This window comes from Hemibagrus wyckioides, linkage group LG01, assembly GCF_019097595.1.
Source record: "Hemibagrus wyckioides isolate EC202008001 linkage group LG01, SWU_Hwy_1.0, whole genome shotgun sequence".
Classification (NCBI taxonomy): Eukaryota; Metazoa; Chordata; class Actinopteri; order Siluriformes; family Bagridae; genus Hemibagrus; species Hemibagrus wyckioides.
The window spans coordinates 3699067-3722960 of record NC_080710.1 but is presented as its reverse complement, the minus strand read 5'-3'; the positions used below and the strand labels follow the sequence as shown (position 1 = coordinate 3722960).

At 40.9% G+C, this 23894-nt stretch overlaps 1 protein-coding gene across 1 annotated transcript; it reads right to left on the bottom strand.

Moving 5' to 3' along the window:
- Positions 1-1129: 1129 nt before the first annotated feature.
- sntg1 (syntrophin, gamma 1) lies at positions 1130-20887 on the bottom strand. Its single transcript, XM_058399634.1, has 19 exons — positions 20203-20887; positions 13535-13630; positions 13072-13121; positions 12399-12533; positions 12260-12316; positions 12127-12184; positions 12000-12043; positions 11486-11527; positions 11278-11380; positions 11079-11161; positions 10415-10545; positions 10029-10158; positions 7413-7451; positions 6921-7037; positions 6133-6204; positions 5790-5942; positions 5207-5299; positions 4819-4929; positions 1130-2825 (listed from the first exon to the last, which is right to left on the bottom strand). Exons 3-19 carry the CDS (start codon positions 13096-13098, stop codon positions 2643-2645), a joined length of 1578 nt encoding a protein of 525 aa, XP_058255617.1. The 5' UTR covers positions 13099-13121; positions 13535-13630; positions 20203-20887; the 3' UTR covers positions 1130-2642.
- Positions 20888-23894: the final 3007 nt, after the last annotated feature.

Sequence of the window (23894 nt, the reverse complement as noted above, 5' to 3'; positions counted from 1 at the left end):
TCAAACAAGGTTTTTGGAGTTAAATCTGCTCCATAACATCATATCAGATTTAAGAGTAGGGATTAAGTTCTTTTGTGTAAAACCATCCTTCCCCATTATGATAGGTTGTTGGCAAAAAGCTGTCTCATTTGAGTGTTTAGCAAACCTCAGGTTTATATATGGATTTTTGTTTGGATGGAAGTGTTTCTTCTAGCGTCCCTTCTAAACATTTTGATGTTATGTGGTTAAGTGGTGTCTACTGATCTCAAAGTGCTACTAGTTCTCAAACCCTGATCTCTGTAGAAAGCATTGCCTTTCTAAGCATCATCTTTATTATGCACTGAGGTAATTTCCTTTGGGATCAATAAAGTATCTATCAAATCAAAACGCCAGGTTCATTGCCAATTCTTGGTCTAGCAGCAGATTTTCCGGCCTCTAATCTGTTCCTAAAAGGTCAACACACTTTTGCCTCATATGATTGTTGTGTTCCTTGGTTGATGAACGAAGGGAATCTGGCTTTTGTCTCGCTTCGTGTTTACAACCATTTGAAACAGAAGGTCATATGAAATATGTAAACAAAAGTAGAATACAAATGGAAACATGCTCTGTTAATATAACTGATCCAGGTTTGCCAATTGTTACAAAGGTTAGAGTTCAGTGTGAGATGAAGCTAAATAGCCACTGAATTATTTCCACATCTTTTTTAACCCATGATTAACAAAGGTGCCAATGTTGTTGTCTTTATTCTTCTTTCGGCTGCTCCCTATTAAGGGTTGCCACAGCGGATCATTTGGTCCGCATGTTTGGATTTGGCACAGGTTTTATGCCAGATGCCTTTCCTGACGCAACCCTCCCATTTAATTCAGGCTTGGGACCGGCACTGAGATTTAACCCTTCAGTGGCTGGGTTAGCGCCCTGCCCGGAAATCGAACCCGCGCCACGCCAATGAGAGCGCAGGATCCTGCCACTGGACCACCAGGAGGCACCAAATTCTGCAATTTAATATAATTAGCAACCCAGCTTCATATGCAGCATATCAATCCTAAACAGCATCTTTACCAAATAGAAATATGGCAAACACTCCCAATACTGACCACAAAGAAATCTATTAGTCGATTATATATGACCAAACATTTTATGGGAAAAGAAACTAAACTTTATTAAGTATACATCTTTATTAAAACACTCAGCAGTTGGCAAAAATAAAAGGTTCAGTTTAAACCTCGCTGTCAGAAGACTGGCGCTCTTTCGGTGAAAATCTTTTCAAGCGTCCGTATCGTGTCTCAAATGCATTTGCTTCCTTTCTTCTTTCTTTTTTTCAGTCTTTCAACAACAAGTAATCGGTCTCAGCACTTCAAAAAAGAAAAGAACCCATTCTTTCATATTCCACCAAGATTTTCATCTAACCCACACTCCAGAAGAATAAAAGGGGAAAAAAAAGGTTGGGTAAATTGCTGGACTAAAGTGCACTGCAATGATAAGGTATTGTATTCGATGTTTCTTTTTTTCTGAGCATCTCCATCACTGGAGAACGAAACAGCAAACCAATAGAAGTGAGATACAAAGGAAAAAGAACTCACGCTACGCTATGTTTACTGGTACTGTAGTTCGGTCTTAACAGAGTACTAAAACTGAACGCAAAGACACAGAAAATCGTTTGTGTTAAACGCTTTGGGCTACGCTACATACACTGCTTGTTCTGAAGTTTACGTCTTATGATCGCATCATGCTCTAAATGAGAAATCATAAGGGATAAGAACCGATATCTACAGAGCATTACTATAAAATTCGATTTTTTTTTTCGTTACAGTACTCTGTATTTTCAGACGATTTTTATTCAAGGAGTCCTTTCTGCTTTAAAGGATTGTGTAGAAACCAGGCGCTGTAAATACACAAAGCAAAACTCAGTGCCTTGCGCAAGTATTCACCTCTCTTGAAGCCTCTTGAAGCTCTGAAACAACATTTTAATAATATTGACCTGGAGGGAAAATGAATCGAGTTTCTGGACAAAATTATCTGGACCTTAAAAACATGTTGACGCCTCCTAACTATTCGAGTCAGCCTTTGTGCTAATAAAGTGCCGCGTGATTTCAGTATAAATTGTCAGAAACTAAACACTGCTCATCACCCTGAGAACACCATCCCCCACACTGATGTATGGTGGTGGTAGCATCATGTTGTGGGGAGGCTATTTTTATTTATTTATTTATTTTTTGCCAGGAAGAATGGGAATATCAAGCCGCACAAAGCTGATAAAGATGTATCCTTTCCACGACGTATCAAACCAGCAACTCTTTGCTTTCTTTGTTTATTTGAGCAAGATGCTGCTACAAAATGTGGAAAGGCTCAAGGTGGTTGAATACTTATGCACGGCTCTGTTCATCAGTATTTGTGTAGTCACTGAGTAATTCTGATGACACCTAGAATCCGAAACTCAAGGGGATAAAAGAAAGCTTTAAAAGCACACGCTGTTAGGAAACGCCAACCGAAACGTACACGTACATACACACCGTCACTCCGTTATTCAAAATATAATATCACACCTCAGTGATTTCAGTCTTTGGCCCAATATAAGCAGGCTGTTTAATGTAGTCCAAGACGAGCCGTCGCTCGCATTTTTTTTTGTTTTCTTTAAATCCGCAGCTGAAAATGTCAAGAACAGTTCAACTCAAGTACTTCAACCTGGCAGCCTGGCCCAGGGAGGTGACCGAGGTCAGCGTGGGCAGCGCTGTAGCTGCCGTGGAATTCGGACTGCCCACGAACATCGGATCCAGACACGCCACTTTGGCAGCGAAAAACGCGTGGATGCAGTGCAGGACGGCAAAAAGGTTGGAGAATTCCAGCTCCTGGAAAATAGCAAAACGAAATATAGTTTCTAGATAAAACATTTTCAGTTTTATTTCTAGTCATTAATAGTGTTAAAGACTCTCCTGCAATAAATCATATATTTCTCAGCACTCATTTCTATTAGCAACAACACCCACTAATTTCCTTTTGTTAAGGTTAACGATAGATAGATAGACAGACAGACAGACAGACAGACTGACTATATTGCCAAAAGTATTCGCTCACCTGCCTTGACTCGCATATGAACTTAAGTGACATCCCATTCCTAATCCATAGGGTTCAATATGACGTCGGTCCACCCTTTGCAGCTATAACAGCTTCAACTCTTCTGGGAAGGCTGTCCACAAGGTTTAGGAGTGTGTTTATGGGAATTTTTGACCATACTTCCAGAAGCGCATTTGTGAGGTCACACACTGATGTTGGACGAGAAGGCCTGGCTCTCAGTCTCCGCTCTAATTCATCCCAAAGGTGTTCTATCGGGTTGAGGTCAGGACTCTGTGCAGGCCAGTCAAGTTCATCCACACCAGACTCTGTCATCCATGTCTTTATGGACCTTGCTTTGGTCACTGGTGCACAGTCATGTTGGAAGAGGAAGGGGCCAGCTCCAAACTGTTCCCACAAAGTTGGGAGCATGGAATTGTCCAAAATGTCTTGGTATGCTGAAGCATTCAGAGTTCCTTTCACTGGAACTAAGGGGCCAAGCCCAGCTCCTGAAAAACAACCCCACACCATAATCCCCCCTCCACCAAACTTTACACTTGGCACAATGCAGTCAGACAAGTACCGTTCTCCTGGCAACCGCCAAACCCAGACTCGTCCATCAGATTGCCAGATGGAGATTCGTCACTCCAGAGAACGCGTCTCCACTGCTCTAGAGTCCAGTGGCGGCGTGCTTTACACCACTGCATCCGACGCTTTGCATTGCACTTGGTGATGTATGGCTTGGATGCAGCTGCTCGGCCATGGAAACCCATTCCATGAAGCTCTCTGCGCACTGTTCTTGAGCTAATCTGAAGGCCACATGAAGTTTGGAGGTCTGTAGCGATTGACTCTGCAGAAAGTTGGCGACCTCTTCGCACTATGCGCCTCAGCATCCGCTGACCCCGCTCCGTCAGTTTACGTGGCCTACCACTTCGTGGCTGAGTTGCTGTCGTTCCCAAACACTTCCACGTTCTTATAATACAGCTGACAGTTGACTGTGGAATATTTAGGAGCGAGGAAATTTCACGACTGGATTTGTTGCACAGGTGGCATCCTATCACAGTTCCACGCTGGAATTCACTGAGCTCCTGAGAGCGACCCATTCTTTCACAAATGTTTGTAAAAACAGTCTGCATGCCTAGGTGCTTGATTTTATACACCTGTGGCCATGGAAGTGATTGGAACACCTGATTCTGATTATTTGGATGGGTGAGCGAATACTTTTGGCAATATAGTGTAGATAGATAGATACTTTATTCACCCCAATTGGAACTTCCAGCAGTATCCACAAGCTAAGGTAATAGATAAAAAATAAAATAGGAATTTAACAAAAAATACTAGAATTTAAGGGTACAAAATATAACAAATAAAATAGAATAAACTAAATACTAGAAATTTAAAGGTATAAGAGATAAGTAATGTGCAAAAACAAGAATTTGAAGGTACAAGACATAATAAGGTAATGTGCAAAAACCCCGTACTAAGTTTCTGTTATTATTCATGTTAAAGCATTCACTCTATCACCAGCCCTTCTTCTTTCTCTCTCTCTCTCTCTCTCTTCAAGTTAATAAGACTTAATAAGACTAAAAATCAGGCAGCTTGTCCTGCGACCGAGAACCAGAAACTCCTCAGAGAGTCTTCGATCTTGGTTTCCCATTAATCCACGAGCGCACAAGATTCATTAACATTCAAGATCGATTGTAATTGCCTTCTGTTGAACCAGAGCTGCTCTATGGAGAGTTCTTAGGTTCGGAGGTAGATTATCTGTCTAATTAAAGCCAGATCGGTTACCTTGGCCTCGATGAGCTTCGTGTCTGTGTTCTGGAAGAGAAACTTGATTTTGCTCTTGCCGTCATCGGAGGATCCTTTCAGCTGGGAGAACTTGTAGCGCCACAGCACGACCTACGGGGGGCGATACATGGCGTGTTTAACGTCGATTATATATTAGCGTTCTGCATCACTGGCTTGAATCACAGAAATCTGCCAATGCTGACATTTTTAATCAATCACAAACATCACATTGTACTTTTTATCCATTTATAGCTATGTTTAATGTTGTGGGCCATGTTATCGCTTGTTATTTTGTTAAGTTTGTAATGTAAATGCCTTCCTATTTCCATGTGTCATCTTTTAAACCATTGTGAAAGGTTTTCTAAACAGAAAAAAAAACCCAACTCACCTTTGATGCTGCATCAAAGCAGACGAAGCCCATGCTGAAGTCTATGGTGAGCCCCATGAGGTGGCTGTCTGAGATGCAGGCGTACGTTTTACTCTGAAAAACAAGATGCTAACTGAAAAGAGAACTGTTTTTTTGGACCAAAAGAAAAAGAAATCTTTTTTTCTCTCTTTTATATCTCTTAAAACCCTTAGGGGGTCTCAGAGAGCTGAAATGGGTTTGATGTCAACATTTGCTTTGAAGACAAACATTTGTGTGGAAAAAACTAACCGTTTTTGTTTTTTTGGAACCTTTCTATGGATCCTAGTATGCTATATAAAAAAAAGAAATATTTATAAAACACTACAAATTCTTAGAGTCCTGAGTGTCTACTTTCATATGAGCTTCATACAGTATTAACCACCACTGTGGAGTGTGACATGAACAAGACATTCAACATGGACACAACAAAAACAGGAGCACATTTACCTTTGGGGAAAAAGAGTTAAAAGGTACAAAGGTCTTCTTTTTTTCCCCCATTCTGGATTATTCTTAGTCGAGTCGTTCGTACTGGTTGCACTGGTTCTGTTCATGGACACATGATTACCTGTATTCTTTCCACCTCGAGGTAGGTGGCCATCTGGAAGGCCTTCTCCCAGAGCACGAGGTCACTCTCCAGCTCCACACTGAACACTGCGTCCTCGCCCGTGTCCATCTGCACGCTGAAACACTGCCGCCGCTTGTCCAGCAGCTCGCTGTCCTGAAATACAGGGAGCAAATATGGCTCTGGGCTCCAATGTGACCTTGTAGTCCGGCATAGTTGTGTGGAAATAAGACATGACTCCAAGGCTGAAGCTCAGCTTTAACTCAAGGTTAAATGTATATTGGTTAAAATTCCCTGGTCACCTACCTACCTTCCCATAAAACCACATAATAGAATTTGATGTTACCTTAAGGATCTTGCACATGATCTCATAGACTGTAAAGCTTTGTTCGGCTCTGGTCCAGTCCCAGGTCGTTACCTAGAAGATTTCAAAACACACTTTTAAACACAGCCGAGATCAGTTTCTCGATGAATTAGCAGAACGTTGCCTTGGAGAAAAACGTGATCTCAACTTATGAGATCTGAACTACATACATACAAACAAGTCACAGGTTTAATCATGGATTTAAGTCGAGTGGTCTGTATATATTAGTCTTCCTCTCGATCCTGTGTGTCACTGTGTAATTCTCCCGTTAACCTGAATGAATCGAAATCGAACCTCTTGAAGACAAAGTTAAAGCGAGTCGCTCAGATAGAGAACGAGAAAATGAGGTCGCAAGCCTCGGTGAGCATTAAATACGCATTAAATGAGCATCCAAAGCCAAGCTTTAATCAAAAAATGTCCAAGCTTCCATACAGATAATCTCGTTGAATCCTGTATTGCGGCCCATAAAAGTAATTGCTGACAGTGTATGGAGATTAGAGTTGATTAAACAGAGTTTAATGGATTTCCGAAGTCTTGTATGGTGAGCAAAAAAGCCTCACAATTGCCGGCTGCTAGCAAAACAAAGGCTACGTAGAGAAAATTTGAAACAAAAATTCGCATTAGTTAATGATGATGTACGTGGTAAATAAAAGCTTATATGTTCTTTCTTTACTATTAGCCCTTGAAAATGTTTAATATTAAAAATATTCCGGTGGTATAAGAAGTCATGAACATTCTCAGGTTTGTTCTAGAGAGTGAACGGTGCTTACTGGAGGTGCTGAGAATTTAAAAAGAGATGAACCCCTTAACGCCAGGAACTTTGGAGTGTACATGCGGTCCTGAACAGAGTCCTGCTCCTTCTCATCCACCCATCCCATGTAGATAATCTGGAAGATAAACACACATGGATGAACAGATGCATATCTTACACGCCAATGAAGTGAACACAACCTCCATGCTAATACAAAAACACAGCTAACTCGTATTTTTTACTACGGAATTGCTACCAAGGGAATTAACCATTACCTTTATCAGCTAGCTAACTAGCTAGCATCCTTAAGAGTAGCATTTGGCAGTGCTAAACTAGCTTGAACGATTAGCATGCATGTCTGATGTACCATGAGGCTGCTCAAAGAAAATGTCGAATATCTTATTTTGAGATTTCTGCGACATCTGAGACAGAAGCTAGCAGGGGAAAAAAGCAAGCTTCTTACTTCCTCTGAGTCTTGTTCAACAGAATTAATTAGATATGAATGTATTACCTGCTGATTTACAGGAAAGTTTCTGTTAATCTTCTTCACCTGCAACAAAGAACAAAAAATTTCACTGTGGCATAAACAAGATAAATTGCATCCAGTAACATCAAGGTACCTTCATTTCTCCTGGGAACACACAGTGCTCTTGAATTGCTCAGAATGTGATGATTAATTTGTCCGACGGCATCCACTGTTTATACAGCAGTATGTAAACAGGAAGTTTTAACTAGTTTCGTGAACTTTCGGAAGCTAATCTTAGCTTCCTATTGATTTATTCCCTTCTCGGTGTAACATTTAGATATGAGATATGGATGTGGTAGGGAATCCATCAAAGTGTTGAGATTTTTCCCTTTTTCTTCTAAAAAAGACTACAAATTTGAAACAATTCCACCACTTCTAATAGACTTATTATAAGGTTCAGTTTGACTGACCTACGGTTTATCTAAAACCTCAAGCATTCGATCCTGTATCCTGAAAAACTCCTCGGATTGATTAAATCAGAGCGGCAGCTTTGTTTGTTATTAGACACAATCCACCGCCTCAGCTGGAACCAAGAAGGAAATGTACATCAGCTTTCATAAAAATGACCTTTGCAGTATCTCACCCCAATTATCCCGGACCTTGATAACAGCCTTTTCTTGTAAACAGATCTCCATAGTTTCTGTCACGTGCCTTAAGGCTTTAGATATCAGACTCTGGCTTCATTGCTTTCTTTTTTTTTTCAGACACCAGCTGCTCATTATCCCTACAGAAATCACATAGGCATCTGTCTTTGAGCATGAAAAGCCATTTGCTGGAATTTCTACCTGACTGCTGGTTACCTTGGGGATAAAATATGATGGAAAATATACAATATGATGTATGCTTAAGTGTTATTTCAAGGTCCTGAAAATATTATTAGAAAATTAAAGGGCGCAGCCATCTACATTTTAGGGAATGGAGTATGGTGTCAGAGTGGATAACGTTGATGTCTCACAGCTCCAGGGTCCCCGGTTCCACCTTGAACTCGGGTCACTGTCTGTTCAGAGTTTTGCCAGCTTTCTGTGTGGGTTCCTCCAGTTTCTCTCGTCAAAACATGCCAGAAGGTGGACTGGCTTTACTATAAATCACCCCTGGGTGTGATGGACTGGCGTGTCATCCGGAGTGTCCTCATGCCGAGAATAGATTCCGGATCCACTGCAGCCCTTCCCAGGATAAAGTGCTTACTCAAGATGAATGGATGGTTGTTTTCCAGTACAGCTTGATGTATTTTTTTCAACACATTATGGCATGTAGATGCAAGATCAAGAGCTGTAGTTAGTTCATGTCAGTCATCAAACTGGGGAAAAACATCTCGGTGATGTCAGTGACTGGTTTGGTTTATTCCAGGAACTATCTTCTGGGATTTTCATGCAAGATTCTCTAGGGTCCTTACTGGTACGGAAAACAAAAATGATCTAGTTCTTTGGGTTGGAAATGCCTTGTTGAGGTCTGAGGAGAATGACCAGCCTGGGTAGCTTATGATCTGTCCAGTTCTTGCACCAGATTCTTGTAGCACCAGATTCTTGTTATTGGCTGACATGAGTGGAACCCATTGTGGTCCTCTGTTGTTATGAGATGCTCAGCACATCTGTAAAGAGTGGATATTTGTGCTACCTTAGCCTTGGTGACAGCTCCAATCAGATCTTCTCTACATCATTGGTCAGACTGTGGAATACCATTTCGGTGATGTCAGTGACTGGTTTGAGTATTCCAGATATTATCTGGGATTTTCATGCAAGACTCTCTAGGGTTCATGCAGAATGGTACAAAAAATTTCCAGTTCTGTGGGTTGGACATGCCTTGTTGATGAGAGAGGTCAAAGGAGAATGACCAGACTGGGCAGCTGAAGATCTGTCCAGTTCTTGCACCAGACTCTATTTCTTTGTTGACCCATTGTGGTCTTCTGTTGTTTGAGCTCCAATCAGATCTTCTCTACTTGTGGAGTTTTAGCATCGAGCTCCAGAATGAGAATGAAATACACTCATTCATGTCACAGATCGAATCTTTTGCAATACTTTTGAACAGCGCCTGAGTGTTGGACAAATTACAGTGTTACACTGCCTCAATAAATTCCCGGCTTATTTGAAGAGTCGAGTGTGAAACTAATCATTTTAGCAAACATAACAAGAAGCCAACAATATCATAAAATCTGTGCTGGAAACATGCCATGAAGCTGAGCGCAGTATCAGCTCTTCGAGAACGCTCTAATTGACTTGGCATCGCGGCTGACGACGCACAGGGTAACAGATTATCCGCAAGCAGGGTTTTGCATAAATTGTAGAAATAAAGAGTGACTTTAACAAGAAGACAGCGAGCATTAAGATGGAAAATAAGCACACACACACACACACACACACACACACACACACATATATATATATATATATATATATATATATATATATATATATATATATATATATGCACACACTTAAAAGATTATCATTTAGAGAGGAATGGCCAAAAAGTCAGTTTAATCCATTTTAAAGGGAATGATTCTGGATACCTTTTCGAGCACACTTTTCTATAGCAGGCGTCCCTGAAGCAAAAAACTTTAATGTTGATCAATATTTCATAAAGAAAAGCAGCTGAAATACTTACATTGTGCTTTGTGAGAGCAGATATATTGGATGCTATTGCTTGAAGCCAGTCAGTGCACTCTTCTGCACTAGGACACTGAATTATCCCACTGCAAACCCCATCTACTGCAATGACCTGAAATGCATTTTGTCTTGAGGAGATACAAAAACACAGAAGAAAACATTAACCAAATTGATCCCTTAGTGTCTAGTGTAATACAGTTCTAACTGAAGCACTTTTAATTACGTGAGAGCTTCATTTTATCTCAAGAAATCAAGTGTATATGCGTGTCTTTTGAGTCAGAGATGCCACGTTCTCTGTTAAGGAACGACATTAAAGTCATGAAAGCACTACAGCAGCTCACAAGGCACATACAGAAGTCTTCTGGAACATTCCGACCGGCTCACCTGCAGATATCGGAGCCAGGGAGGTACTGTGAGAGACGGGCATGAAGGAGCGGGATGAGACGGAGATCCACCCATCGTTTCTCCCAGCGTAGTGCTGGAGACATAGGCCAAGATGAGCAAGACAAAGTGTCCTAAGAGGATGAAGGAGAAAAGGGGCTATATTATATATGTCTACTGAGCAACTCAAACACCTCCCCAGTGTTGATTACGGATGTCAAGATGGCTGCTATGGTAGTTGCTATGTTATGTGGTGGAAGGCTAAGACGTCCTTCATGTCGGCAAAACATACTCGAAGGAAAGCCCTCTATCTGCCCTCTTCCGCATACAAGTGCTGATGGACGCCGACAAATGCCTACTTTTACTGAGATTGGCAACACAGTGAGAGTGGTGGTATATGCTAGCCTAATGGTTAAGGCACTGGACTACTGATTGGAAGGTCGTGAGTTAGAATCCCTGGTCTGGTCCACCAAGCTGTCACTACTGGGCCCCTGAGCAAGGCCCTTAACCTTCAATTGCTTAGTTGTATAAAATGAGATAAAATGTAAGCTGCTCTGTTTGAGGGCATCTTCCAAATGCACCATCCTCCCCCCCCAAACACACACACAGACAGTATGTCCAATGGATCTCACAGTAACAAGGAAAATGTTATAGCTACACTACGCACCGTATTGTTCGGGTGATAGTTCAGATGTAGGCCACTGTCGCACAGGGGAGATGATGTCCCACTGCTCTGGTCACTCGGTACACCTAAGGGGAGGAAATACAGTTTCATGAAGATTTCATGCTTCACACAAATCTAATATCCCCAACAAGCAAACTTTGTTGTACTATGAGCGGAAGCCATGACGAAAGGGAAATCGTACATGTGCAGTCTTCACAGAGCGGCAGCTTTAAAAAGGCGGGCGTCCTTTTCAGGAAAGACACGGTCAGAGTTACTTCTTCTCCAGCATTCCGTAGAACTTGAACCTGAAGAAGTTGGAGAAGGCTGGTTATATTTTTACTTTCGACACCAGCTACCCAGCTTGTACTGCTAGAATTGCTCTCTTTAACCGTTTTTGAAGGTACACTTACAACTTCTTCATGTCGATAACTTCTGACATTTATCCCGTTTATCTAGAAACAATATACCATCAATTAGAATAAGGCAATCCAGAAGAATTAAGACATCTACTTCTCTTCCTATATAGCAAATGAAGCCTTTCTGTATAAAGACAAATCTTTTGCATCATGATTGTGGCCTTGCAGCAGGTAGCCCATAAAGTGCACTAATTCATTCTCTTTTCCAATTATGTGCCAGAAGGTTGAAAGGATATTGGATTTCAGACTAGTTGAAGTACAAGGGTAGGGTCAGGTGTGGGGCAGTTGAATGCAGAAAGGTGAAAACGTCATCATGGTATCAATGACCGTATGTGACCAGACTCGGTGGAGTACAGATAGTTCCTCGAATTCCAAAGTAGCCTGCCAATTTGGGGTTTGAGTTTACTGTTCAAAAGTGTCCAGAAAAACAACCACAAGGGGTTTTCAATTGTTATTGTTATTGTTCTGTGGTAGATCATCACCATATCATATCAGCACTGATGCTCACCTGGAGTATCCCGTCTCCTATAAACAGAAGACCAGAGAGCTCGGCTGTGGAAACAGACGAAGATTACATGTCAGTTAAACAAGCAAACAATCCAGCAGTCGCTCTAGAGGCAAATTAAATAATTTACCCTTTTGCTCTTTTGATATTTTCGAAATCACAATAGGGATCTTGTGCTCTGCACCACCCTGTAAAAAGAGTCTCGTATTTATTTCTTGCCAATTCATAACACTGACCTACAACAGGATGCGAACGCAATTTACCTTTATACTTAAACCGAATCCTCCAATCGCCTGGCGTCGTATTGTTACAGTCCTTTCCTACATGAAATCGTGAACAGTAATTAGATTCATACAGTCAGCAAGAACATTCACGAGAATGACTCGACAGAACAGAACCTACACTCGAGTAGAACGGTTCCCCAGAAACACAAATAACGTCTTGCTCTTGAATAGTTAGAATATCTTTGGACAAGTGCAGTCGGATGTTGAAGGGCTCTTCATTACCATCTTGCAGTAGATAAATCCCCGTCTTTGTCTGCAAGCGAGCCAGCAAAGCAAACACAAGATCACAACATCTGTCATTTTTCATGACTAATTCAAAGCCAAAAATCTACACCGTCCCATTGAACACATGGTAATGTTTTTTCCGTCTTCCTCAATTCTACATCCTATTAATAGTATAGGTTTGTTGTTATGCTGCTCACTCATAGTGTTTTCATGTATAAAAAAAACTAAAAGGTAGTATGTCTTTTCTGACAAACTGTTGTTTCCCAATGGATTTGCACCCTATAACCAGCAGTTCCCTCTGGAATTCACCACATCTTAAGCTTTTTCTCTCTGTTCAGTCTGGTTTCAGAACGTTTAGCATCTGTATGGCATCCATCTCTTAATCCTTCTTTACACTTTACATTATTTCCATTCACATTATCAGTTCAAATCCTGGAAGTTTGGAAAGTTTTAACTTGTAGCAACATTCAGATTGTATGGATTTTTTATAGTTGTTCTAACTGATAAGTTTGCTAGTTCAGAAATATTAAACCAGTTGGTTAACAATAAACAGGAAAATCTCTTACCTCTTCTTTTGAGGTCTTGAAATCCATGTGCCAATGTCTGGGGGAAAACACTTACAACGAAACAAGTCACCTATGTTACTTAAATGATCAACGTAAATTATCCTGAAAATACTGAACGTTCTTCGGAATCAGTCCTTATGCCTCTAAAAAGTTGAGCATTTTTAAAGGAAAGATATTTGTACTACTTGCACATCCTAGCATCATTGTAATACAAAATGTTAATGTTTTTAACTATGGACATGATCCAAGATGTTATCACCTAAAGCAAGGGGAGGTAAATTGATTTTGAGGGAAATTAATGAGGTAGATCCAGATCCAATGAATATATCATTAATCATAATATTCAGAATATTTACCATACTCAACATCTGGACCTTTTGAAAGGGAGGATTTTGTGATGCCAAGTTTAAAGAAATTTCTAGGGCACTTGTCTAGTCTACATAGTGTTCAGAATCCAACTTACCTCCACAGAAAGATCCACAACACGGTGAGCATGGATATTAATCCATTAGGCATAACGTGGTGTGTGGGGACTCACATAATGTGATAGTTGCTGGTACTGGGGACACAAAAAACAAGGTCATTTTAACCCTACTTTTAATCCTAGTGTTTCAGAAGTCTTACAAGTCCTGAATATATGGATTGAATAGTCTGGGATCTGGGATCTGCTATGCATTCACTTGCCAATTCCAGAATGCAGCTAGACAAATGGATGCCATTAGAAATGAGCGTGCAAAACTGTTGCCCCATCTCAGAGTTCCCTTACTCTGGATCCATTGACTTTGGGACTATTTTGCAGCTGTTGGTCCAGGATATTTTATCCCAAAAACTAGCTGCAGGAAATATCAAGAATGGTGTAGCAAGGTACAACTGCTTAGTCACACCTCCAGGGTCCCTAGCTTGATCCTGCACTAGAGTGTCTATATCTTTGTCCACATGGATTTCCTGTAGATTCTCTGGCTAAGATAAGTGTGGACGAGTATGTCTGTGTTTCCATGGTGCCCTGAGTTTGTACTGCCATCCTATTAAAGCGATATGCTCCGGATACACTGTGACCCTGACCAGTGATCAAGGATATTAAAGCCTTGGTCACCAACTGATCTTTGAAAACATAATGCCCTCTGAGCAAACAGCTGATCTGATAAAGCCCTCAGTTTATCCCGGGAGTTATCACGCATATCCAAGCATATCATAGTCTCCAGGTGATTCATACAATCACAGCTACATATGTAACTTGCGATCCCTGTGGTGTGACCCTGCTACAGAACTCTACACCGTGTTGAACAACTGTTCATTCATATTCATAGCATTACAGTTATGCATATTTATATGCAGTTACACACAAGGTGACAGATAAAGAGCTCATGCTCGTGCAGGATTATATCAACATTATATGATAATAAAATGGAATAACACAGATAAAGGAAAATATGTCAGCATATCTTGCCATCTAAAGCGCTACCTGTATACCGAATGACCTTCCACAACACCTATCTTTGGTGATGTAAATATATATATTTCTAATAACATGGTAGCCATAGTAACCTCTAAGGACCATAAGTGAGTGGACGTCTGGCTGCTTAGCTATGTGTTGATCAGCTGTGTATCACTGCGTCATCGGTTCTAGCATTTAAGAGCTAACAAATGCTGTTATTCTGCCACTTGGGTCTCTCAACAGAATGGCCTACGGGGTGCTTTTGCTGAAAAATCTGACTAAATCAATCACATCCTCTCGGAGTGAGAGTGCCAAAATCAATTGCTGCATTATTAAGAGGAGAGAACGCACTGGCGAGTTGCACAACCTGGCAGAACACAAACAAGTCGCAGGTGTGGATGTGAGAAGGTTTTTTATTTGCAATAATTGAAAGAAAATTGCCTTTAAGGAGATCGAGAACAGTGTAGAGGTTGGGGTGTAACGATCTATCGGTGTGAGGCGATGTGATTTGTTACATTATACGTATCGAACAAACAGGCTGCATAATAAATTAAGATGTGCTTTATATATCACATCTAATCGTACGTGAGATTTAATAAAACGTAATCACAACAACAACAAACGCTATTAAAAAAGATTACCACAGTGCTCCATCGGGTCAATTCGTCTCCCCCTTGTGGTGGGGGTTTTTACGTCTTGTTGCCAAACAGTGCTGTAATTTGAAGACCTTGGGTGGGCTACTAAATGCCATCAGTTCCTTCTGCTAGCCATTCTCAGTGTGCGCATAGCTAGTTGGCCTTTCTTTCTGTTGAATTTATCCTGTGGTAGACTTGCAGCACTTTGGTTACTTTTTTAGCTTTCCTCTAAGACGGTTCCTTAGTCGGACCTCCAGTTTCCCTTTTGCTTGCTTTATGATTTGCTGGCCAGACTGCCTGGAGGTTTTTTTTTTAGATAGGTTTTGGCCTCTTCCTTTTTGGGCTTTGCTAATTTTAGCCTTGTGGTGTACTCTGTTCAAGAAGAAGAAACCCTTTATTTGTCACATATATTCCAACACAGCAAAATGATTTTCTTTACATATCCCAGCTAATTTGGGGTCACAGAGTATGATCTGGCAAACCTAGACCAGAAAGGATTTAAGGGCCTTGCTCAAGGGCCCAACACTGGCCTGAATGACCAATTGATGTGTAACAAGGAATATTAAAAGGCTAGCTTATCTGCTCAGATCCGGGGCGATTGCCTCAAAACTAAGTGGATTTCCGAAAAGCAGAACATTCTTGAAAATCATCCAATTTGAAGCTCCGTAAAAAAAGATTTCAGACTCATAGAAAGCAACTAAAAATGGCTGATAATGGCTGAGTAACAGAAAATATCACTCAGATATGATTCGGTGACATCATAGCATTAAATAAACTGATCAAATTCTGTGTAACCAATATTATGGTCAAAAAATCAGCCAACAAATTAGTACTGTGAGTCAATGTAAGTAACAAATACAAGTAAATAGCTTTCTTTAACTAATATTTCAGAATGACCTAGTGGTCAGCACTGGTGTTGAGGCTATACAACAGCAACAGTATAGCTCTAAAGAGTGCCTGGGATGTAAATGACTCAGGGCCTGACCTACTATGATGGCTTTGAACGATGGGCTTGTTGAAAAAGAAGCACTCAGAGTAACAGCAGCAGAGCAAATCAAACAGAAACAAATCACCTGCCCTTTATAATGCCAGTGGCAGAGGATAAATAATAGCACCAGCTCAGCAGTAGCCACCAATCCACCAATAAACAAGCTTCATGACGATTTCTGCTCACTAGATAGCGCTCTCTCCTCCCGCTGGTAAAGGAGGTAAAATTAAAAATGCAATAAATCGTGTTGACAAGAGATTAACTGCCGCTTATTAGGAAACATAATAAGAAGCAGTGAGGCGGGTGTGCCTGTCTTTGATGAGAATTGTTATGAATATTTATATAGGTGCCTGTGTGTGTGTGTGTGTGTTGGATAAATGTGCACCAAGCAAAATGAGAAAGCATGCATTACCACACATTGTGGCCCCCAAATGTCTATAAAATACCCACAGGGTGTGGCAGTAATAAAAAATCCTTGGAACTTTCCGAATAATGAGAAGGCAAAGAGCCATTTTATGATTTCATATTCAATAATCTGCTAAAGGAGCCATTTTATTACAAGTTTAAACACAAGCCCACAGCACTAATTCTGGCTCGGACTGTTCCTCCTCACTCGGTGTCGGTGAGATTGCTCGTTCCAAATCTTCTGTGATGTTTTCAAACAATATATAAACAAAGCAGTGGCATCATTTAAACCGCTGTAACCCTGACCAGGCAGTTACTAAGGATGAACGTTGTCTTTTTGATTCAGATTGTAGTTTCAAAGCATTTCTTGTGTCTGTTCATTCTGTGTCAAGTATTTGTGCTCGGTTACACCCCTGTACTTTTGCACATACTTATCATCTACAATACAAATTCAATGCACATGTAACCCCCCCCCCCGTAACTCCTAGCGGGTCTCGAACCCGGGTCTGGGTCAGGCTAAAGGCCGCAGCCTCTAGCGTCACTCGCCTCTTGAGATCAGGGGAGTGAGGTTTACTTGCACAGCACCTACCGCTGGCCTCCGTTACACTCACTCCCTTAAACCTCACTCCCATCCGGGTCACGGCACCAGTATAACCCCAGCAGGTCCTACTCACAACCGCTCCTAGTGGGTCTCCAGCATGGGAGGCGGGCGCTCTCACAAGGAGGATAAAGACTGCAGCCTCAGCATCAGTTGCTAGCTCGCCTCTTGAGATCAGGGGAGTGAGGTTTACCTGCACAGCACCTACCGCTGACACACACATTATAATCTAGAATATTCTGCAATCCGTATGGTCCATGCTTTTTATAACATGTTGACAAAAATATGAGCATTCACAGTTTAAAAAACACCGTTCTATAAGAAAAGGACAGAAATATTTAGATGTCCTTCTTCTTACATAAGAAACAAAAAATGCCATCCATGACAGACTCCATTCACAAATCTTTCAAAAGCATTCAATGCCTGTGTGATGTGCTTTTCCACATCAGCCTACGCAAAGCAAAGCACAGGTTCTTCCAGGACAGGACGTTTAAATATCTATCCATTGTATTCCCATTGTGTGTCGCAAGCTGAGCCAAAACACTGACTGATTGATAAAGGCAATTCCAGTTCCGCTTTTCCCCCCCTCCTTTTCATTAAGTCATATCATCATGGTAGTAAAGTAATTGGATATTGACCACTTTTAGTCATATTGCATTCTTTTGGACTCGATCCTGTTACAAAACCACACCATCTGTCCAATCAGATAATGTAGAGTGTGTGTCAGTGTGTGTGTGTGTGTGTAAACACATATGTCCTACAAATAGTGTCTTTTTTTTAATTAGTGTGTTCATGTTCCTTTGTATGTATTCATAAGATTTTATGCCTTAAAATGAGACCCTATATAGGTATCATAGGAATTTCATATATATATATATATACACATCGATCACATTATGACCACCTGCCTATTATTGTGTTGGTGCTGCCAAACAGCGCTGACCCGTCCTGCACTGTGTATTCTGACACCTTTCTATCAGAACCAGCATAAACTTCTTCAGCAGTTTGATCAACAGTAGCTCATCTGTTGGATCGGATCACACGGGCCAGCCTTCACTCCCCACGTACATCACTGAGCCTTGACCGCCCATGACCCTGTCTCCGGGTTCACGACTGTTCCTTCCTTGGACCACTTTTAATAGATACTGACCACTGCAGACCGGGAACACCCCACAAGAGCTGCAGTTTTGGAGATGCTCTGATCCAGTGGTCTAGCCATCACAATTTGGCCCTCCGTCAAACTCGCTCAAATCCTTACGCTTGTCCATTTTTCCTGCTTCTAACACATCAACCCACTAACAGGTGCCATGATGAGGAGATCATCAGTCTTATTCACTTCACCTCTCACTGCTCATAATGCTATGGCTGATCGGTCTATCTATCTATCTATCTATCTATCTATCTATCTATCTATCTATCTATCTATCTATCTATCTATCTATCTATCTATCTATCTATCTATCTATCTATCTATCTATCTATCTTGATCATTGTGCTGTTCAGGGAATTCATAAGTAGGAGAAAGGAACCAAAACAGATGAACCAAACCACCAATATTCAAGATATTACCATTGCTGCAAAAGATCTGAATAACTTATGACACGAGTATAAACACATTTGTGGTCCGTCCAAGTCTGGTTTTTCCTAAGTGCCTCTTTGGAATTTATGTCATGTTTATGTATTTATGACAGAGGAATGATCCGGCTTGAGGAATTTCCAAATAGTTGTAAAGACATTGCTGCTGGTTTTGGAAAGATTTCATGCAACAAGTAGCAATCAGCTACATGAAGACAGTATTAAACAACACACAGCATTAAACAACACACAAATGGAAAGCATCCCTAAAACATCTCTGTCGGATGTGGATCAGGGTTCAGCATTCAGCATTCAGACTAACGATAACGAAGAACACTCGAACAGAGTTAGATGATGACCTACACCTCCCGCAAAACTCCTCAGTTAAAAACGTCTTAAACTTTTACACAAATAAGAGTCCGGTCAAGTGAAACAAAATCAGAACTTAACAGCCTAGTAATTATTCAGTAGTCCAGAGTGGAGCACAGTGGTGGGAGCATCATGGTGGTCACATGGGGGGGCATCACATGAAATTGTGAGTCTATCAGAAGGACCTGCTTTACTTTGTGGATCAGAAGATGATTTGCAAAAAGGAATGAGTCAGGAAAAAGCAAATGAAAACGGTGTCTTAAAGCTAGAACTGCCAACTGATTAATATTATCATTTTAGTGTCTGATAATGAAATATGAATACTGAATACTCCTCTCCCCTCACTTGTTTTTTGTTCCTTATAAGAAACTACACATTTTGTACTTCTTTTAAATCAGAAATGTTGCGTGGTTGATCAGATGCGATGATGCAAGATACACTCTTAGGGATTTACTCCTACTCCATAAGAGTGCATGGCTCAGAGCACTTTTTTCCCCTTCTAGCTTTTAACTACAACCTAATTTTTTCCCCAGTCTTAAGTAGACATCTCTCAGGAGAAGAATGCATCCCGAAGACTCATTAGAATCCTCACAGGAATTATTTAACTTCCTTTAAATGAGCTAAGAAACCTTTAAACAGCTTAATCCTGAAAGCGTCCCAGTGCTGGATCATCTGCATGGTACATCTGAATGATTTAAACAGACAGGCATCAGAAACAGAAATACAAAAGGGGGGTGTGTCTGTCATTTAAAACTTCAAGTGACATTTGTTTTTTATCCGTTTATTAGTACCGGGATAATGAGTAGTCTAGAGTGTAGTGTAGAGGGCTGATTTGTCTTATTCTTGCAGCTATCAAGTGTTCCAGTCAGAGCAGAAAGGTTGCACCAGTTTCTTCAGGTTTACTATTACACGGTTTTGACTGACAGGATGACTAATCCGTCTCTTTGCACTGCTCAGGCCAAAAAAAAGGCTCTTTTCCTTCTCTGCGCAGAAGCAGTACCCTTTTTTTAAAAAAGATTTCCATCTAATCTGTGTGTGAAGCCGAGCACGCATGCCTGTGTCTCTGTGCACAAATTGCATTGTAATGTCAGATTTTGCGCCGTTCAAACATACACGCAGTTCTTACCTATTTTGTTAACAGGTGCTAATTTGCTTTCTTCGATCCTTCTTGCTTGGCTCGTTTCAGCCCATGACACACACGCGCGCGCACACACACACACACACACAAAGCGGATGCACCCGGACACTACGGCACAGTCCAATCCGCAATGACACACAGAAATCCTCAGATATTCCCCATCACGAGGCTACGTGAAGCGCGTGCTCTTTCTCCCCCTTCTTTCTCCATCTCTCTCCGTGGATACAGTGGACATTAACGGGCCGGTAACGGTTATCCCCCTCGGCCAACATTCTCTGCAGTAATCCGCGCGCGCGTCCTCACTCCCCCTCCTCCTCCTCCTCCAGCCTCGCGCTCACCGTCCGTCTCTCAGCAGCTCATTATATTCACGGAAACATCTCTTCTGTCTGCGAGCCGAGAGCAGAAACGACGCTGCTTTTGATTGCGGAAGCGGAGCTACGTCGGCACGCTCGCGCGCGCGCGCTCACACACGAAAACACGCACACATATATAGAGTATGCCGTTTTTTCGATATATATTTTTTTATGTTTATTAGGGTGGTTTAAAGGTTCATCTAGCTCCAGACCTTAACCTCCAGATGCAACTTTCCATCACTGCAGAACAAAAAGTGCACGAGGCAAAGTCGGATCTGATCCAGCTCCTTGAGACAGAGTCAAGTCAAAAGTCCAGGGGGTGGAGTCAGGCCTGATACAGCTCCTCCTACCCAGAATGGAGTTGAGCCATCAGTCCAGAAGGTGGAGTCAAACCTGATCTAGGTTCTCCTACCTGATTCGGAATAGAGCCAAAAGTCTAGGGGTGGAGTCAGGCTGATCCTCCTACCCAGAACAGAGTACAGCCAAAATCCTGGGGGTGGAGTTTGAACTCATCCAGTTTGTCCTACCTGAGACAAAGTCGAAAGGGTGGAGTCATGCTTAATCTAACTCCTTCTACCTAGAACAAAGTAGAGCCAAAATCCAAGGGGTGGAGTTAGGCCTGATTTAACTCATCCTAACTAAGACAAAGTCAATCAACAGTCCAGAGGGTGGAGTCAAGCTTAATCTAACTCCTCCTACCTGGAACAGAGTTTAGCCAAAATCCCAGGGGTGGAGTTAGACCAGATCAAGCTGTTTCTACCTAAGATAATTAAGTCTACCTAAGATTACATAAGTCCTGTGGGTGGAGGTGGACTTGACCCAGCTCCTCCTACTCAGAATGGAGTTGAACCATCAGTCTAGATGGTAGCGTCAGACCCTATCCAGATTCTCTTACCTGATTGGGAACAGAACCCAAAGTCCAGGGGGTGGAGTTGGACTTGATCCAACTCCTCCTACATGTGATGGAGTCAAGCCAAATGTCCAGGGGGTGGAGTCAGGCCTGATCCAGCTCCTCTTACCTGCGATGGAGTTGAGCCAAAAGTCCTTGGAGTGGGTTGTGTCTCACAATTGTAAAGCATGGTTAGGTGCTTAGAGCAGAAGTTGGATCAGGTCCAGCCTCATGCCTGGACTGCAGCGAGGACTGTCTTGCTTTTGCGCTAAATTGTTCCAGGACACATTATTCCTGACACTGTCTTTTAACAGATCCAAAATACTATAGCTGAGCAAAGCAACATCTGGGCTTCACATCCGGACACATCACGCTGTATAATCGCTGCCGCTATGAGGAGCGAACATGCGTCAGCGTTACTGAGCCTCTGCTTCTTTAAAAAGATGCATTCATTAACCATTAATTAACTGCTAATATATATGTTTCCACAGACACCTTCTATAAGCAGCTAGCTCCATTAACTCTGCTGCTAACATTAGCAAATGTTTGTTTGTAAGCTACACCATGAGAAAAGCACTTTAAAGTTGCAAAGTGTAGAAATGGATTTTTTTCTTCCTTGTCTATTCTGTCTGCAGGTGTTGCTGAGAGTCTCGGTGTTGAGATTGATGTGAAGATCAGAGTCAGTGCCTCAGCTTAAAGGTCCTTGGAGTTCTCCTGTAATCAGTAATCAGTAAACGTACCTGGAGTGGATAGAGTGATACTATAACAGCAATCCCAGTGAGACAGGGCTGCGACAAAAAAAAGACTGCAGCTGAACTAGAAACGACTCGGGGAAACAGAAAACGAGTAAATTCCTATTAAAAAAACATGGGCAAGTTTTTTTCGAACCCAGGTGTGATGGGGTGAAAAATACTGTTGAGTCAACAAGCTCTTTTCTTCCTTGTTTGTTTCCTTGGAGACCCTGCAGACCGAGTCGTCCCTCCATAACCACCTGTATAAGCAGCCTGCACTTTCTAAAACATGTTTTTAATATATAATTAATACATATAATAAGGAAATCATACAGAAATCATTTATCTTCAGACTCTCAGCGCCTACACATAAATTAATTCCCTTCAAATGATTTCATTCTTATCAACTCTACAGCTGTGTTTAATATGATGCAAACATTCTTCATACAAAAACACAAACACAAAAAAAGATCTTTTAATGATTTAACAAACATCAATAACATTTAATAACTAATTCATAATTGACCAATTTTGAATTAAGTTCGCTAAACTCCGCCCACTGGTTTGTTGTTTAAAGGGCTAATTGGCTCGGCTCTTTGTCACTCATATTTGTCTTGTGCTGATTGGCTGGAGTCGTGACAGTGGGCGGATTTATGAGCTCTGCCACGTGCGATCGCTTGGGCTTTCGAGGAGAGAATTTGTTGACTTGATGTCCCAAAATAGAGAAAATATGATCGCAAAAATAGAGAGAAAGAAACACGGATTAAGGGCCGCAAATACATTCTGAGCACAAAAACGGTAATTTGTTTAATTTTAGTCATATAAAGGAGATTAATGTTTGTTTGTAATTGTTGCTGTGTAAATTGGTTTGATTGGCAGCAGTGCATAACCTGAGAAACATCTCTTCATCATTATCTATCTATCTATCTATCTATCTATCTATCTATCTATCTATCTATCTATCTATCTATCTATCTATCTATCTATCTATTGCCAAGAAAAGCTAAAGAGACCCATCTTCACAAATCAGGGAGAGAAAAAAAACAGAAAAAACAGTGGTTTGGTTTTGCTCGCCACATAAAATATTCTCTCTGTAAATATGAATAAAAGAACACGATCCTCTCACATTGCATGAGTCATGTACCGAGCAACAGGATGCAACACTCTCAGCTCCGCTTACACGCTCACAAACAGCTATTTTATCACCTTCTGAAACAGACCGCTGGTCAGATCCATGTAACATAAATCAATCAATCAATCAATCAATCAATCAATCAATAAAAATGCATTTCATGATGCATGTATTTGAATATCTGTACTCCATGTGAAAGCAAGTTGGAGGAAGAAAATAAATAAATAAATTGTGGAAAATCAAATTACAGCAAGAGAAATAATAATCGTTGTTTTAAAATAAATTCTTGGTTTAAATTTTTTTTTTCATTTAAAAAAAAAATGAAATAAAATCATATGTATAGATAGATAGATATAGATATATATGAAATAAAATAAATAAATGAATACCGTCTAAAAAAAATCACGTGTGAGATTCTTGGTTTAAATTTTTTTTTTCATTTAAAAAAAAATGAAATAAAATCATGTGTTTTGTAAAACAAAAAAACAACAAAAAAACACGTCACTAATTTGAGACACTTTTAATATATATGTATAATTTGCTATAAAATAATAAATAAATACTGAAATGACGTG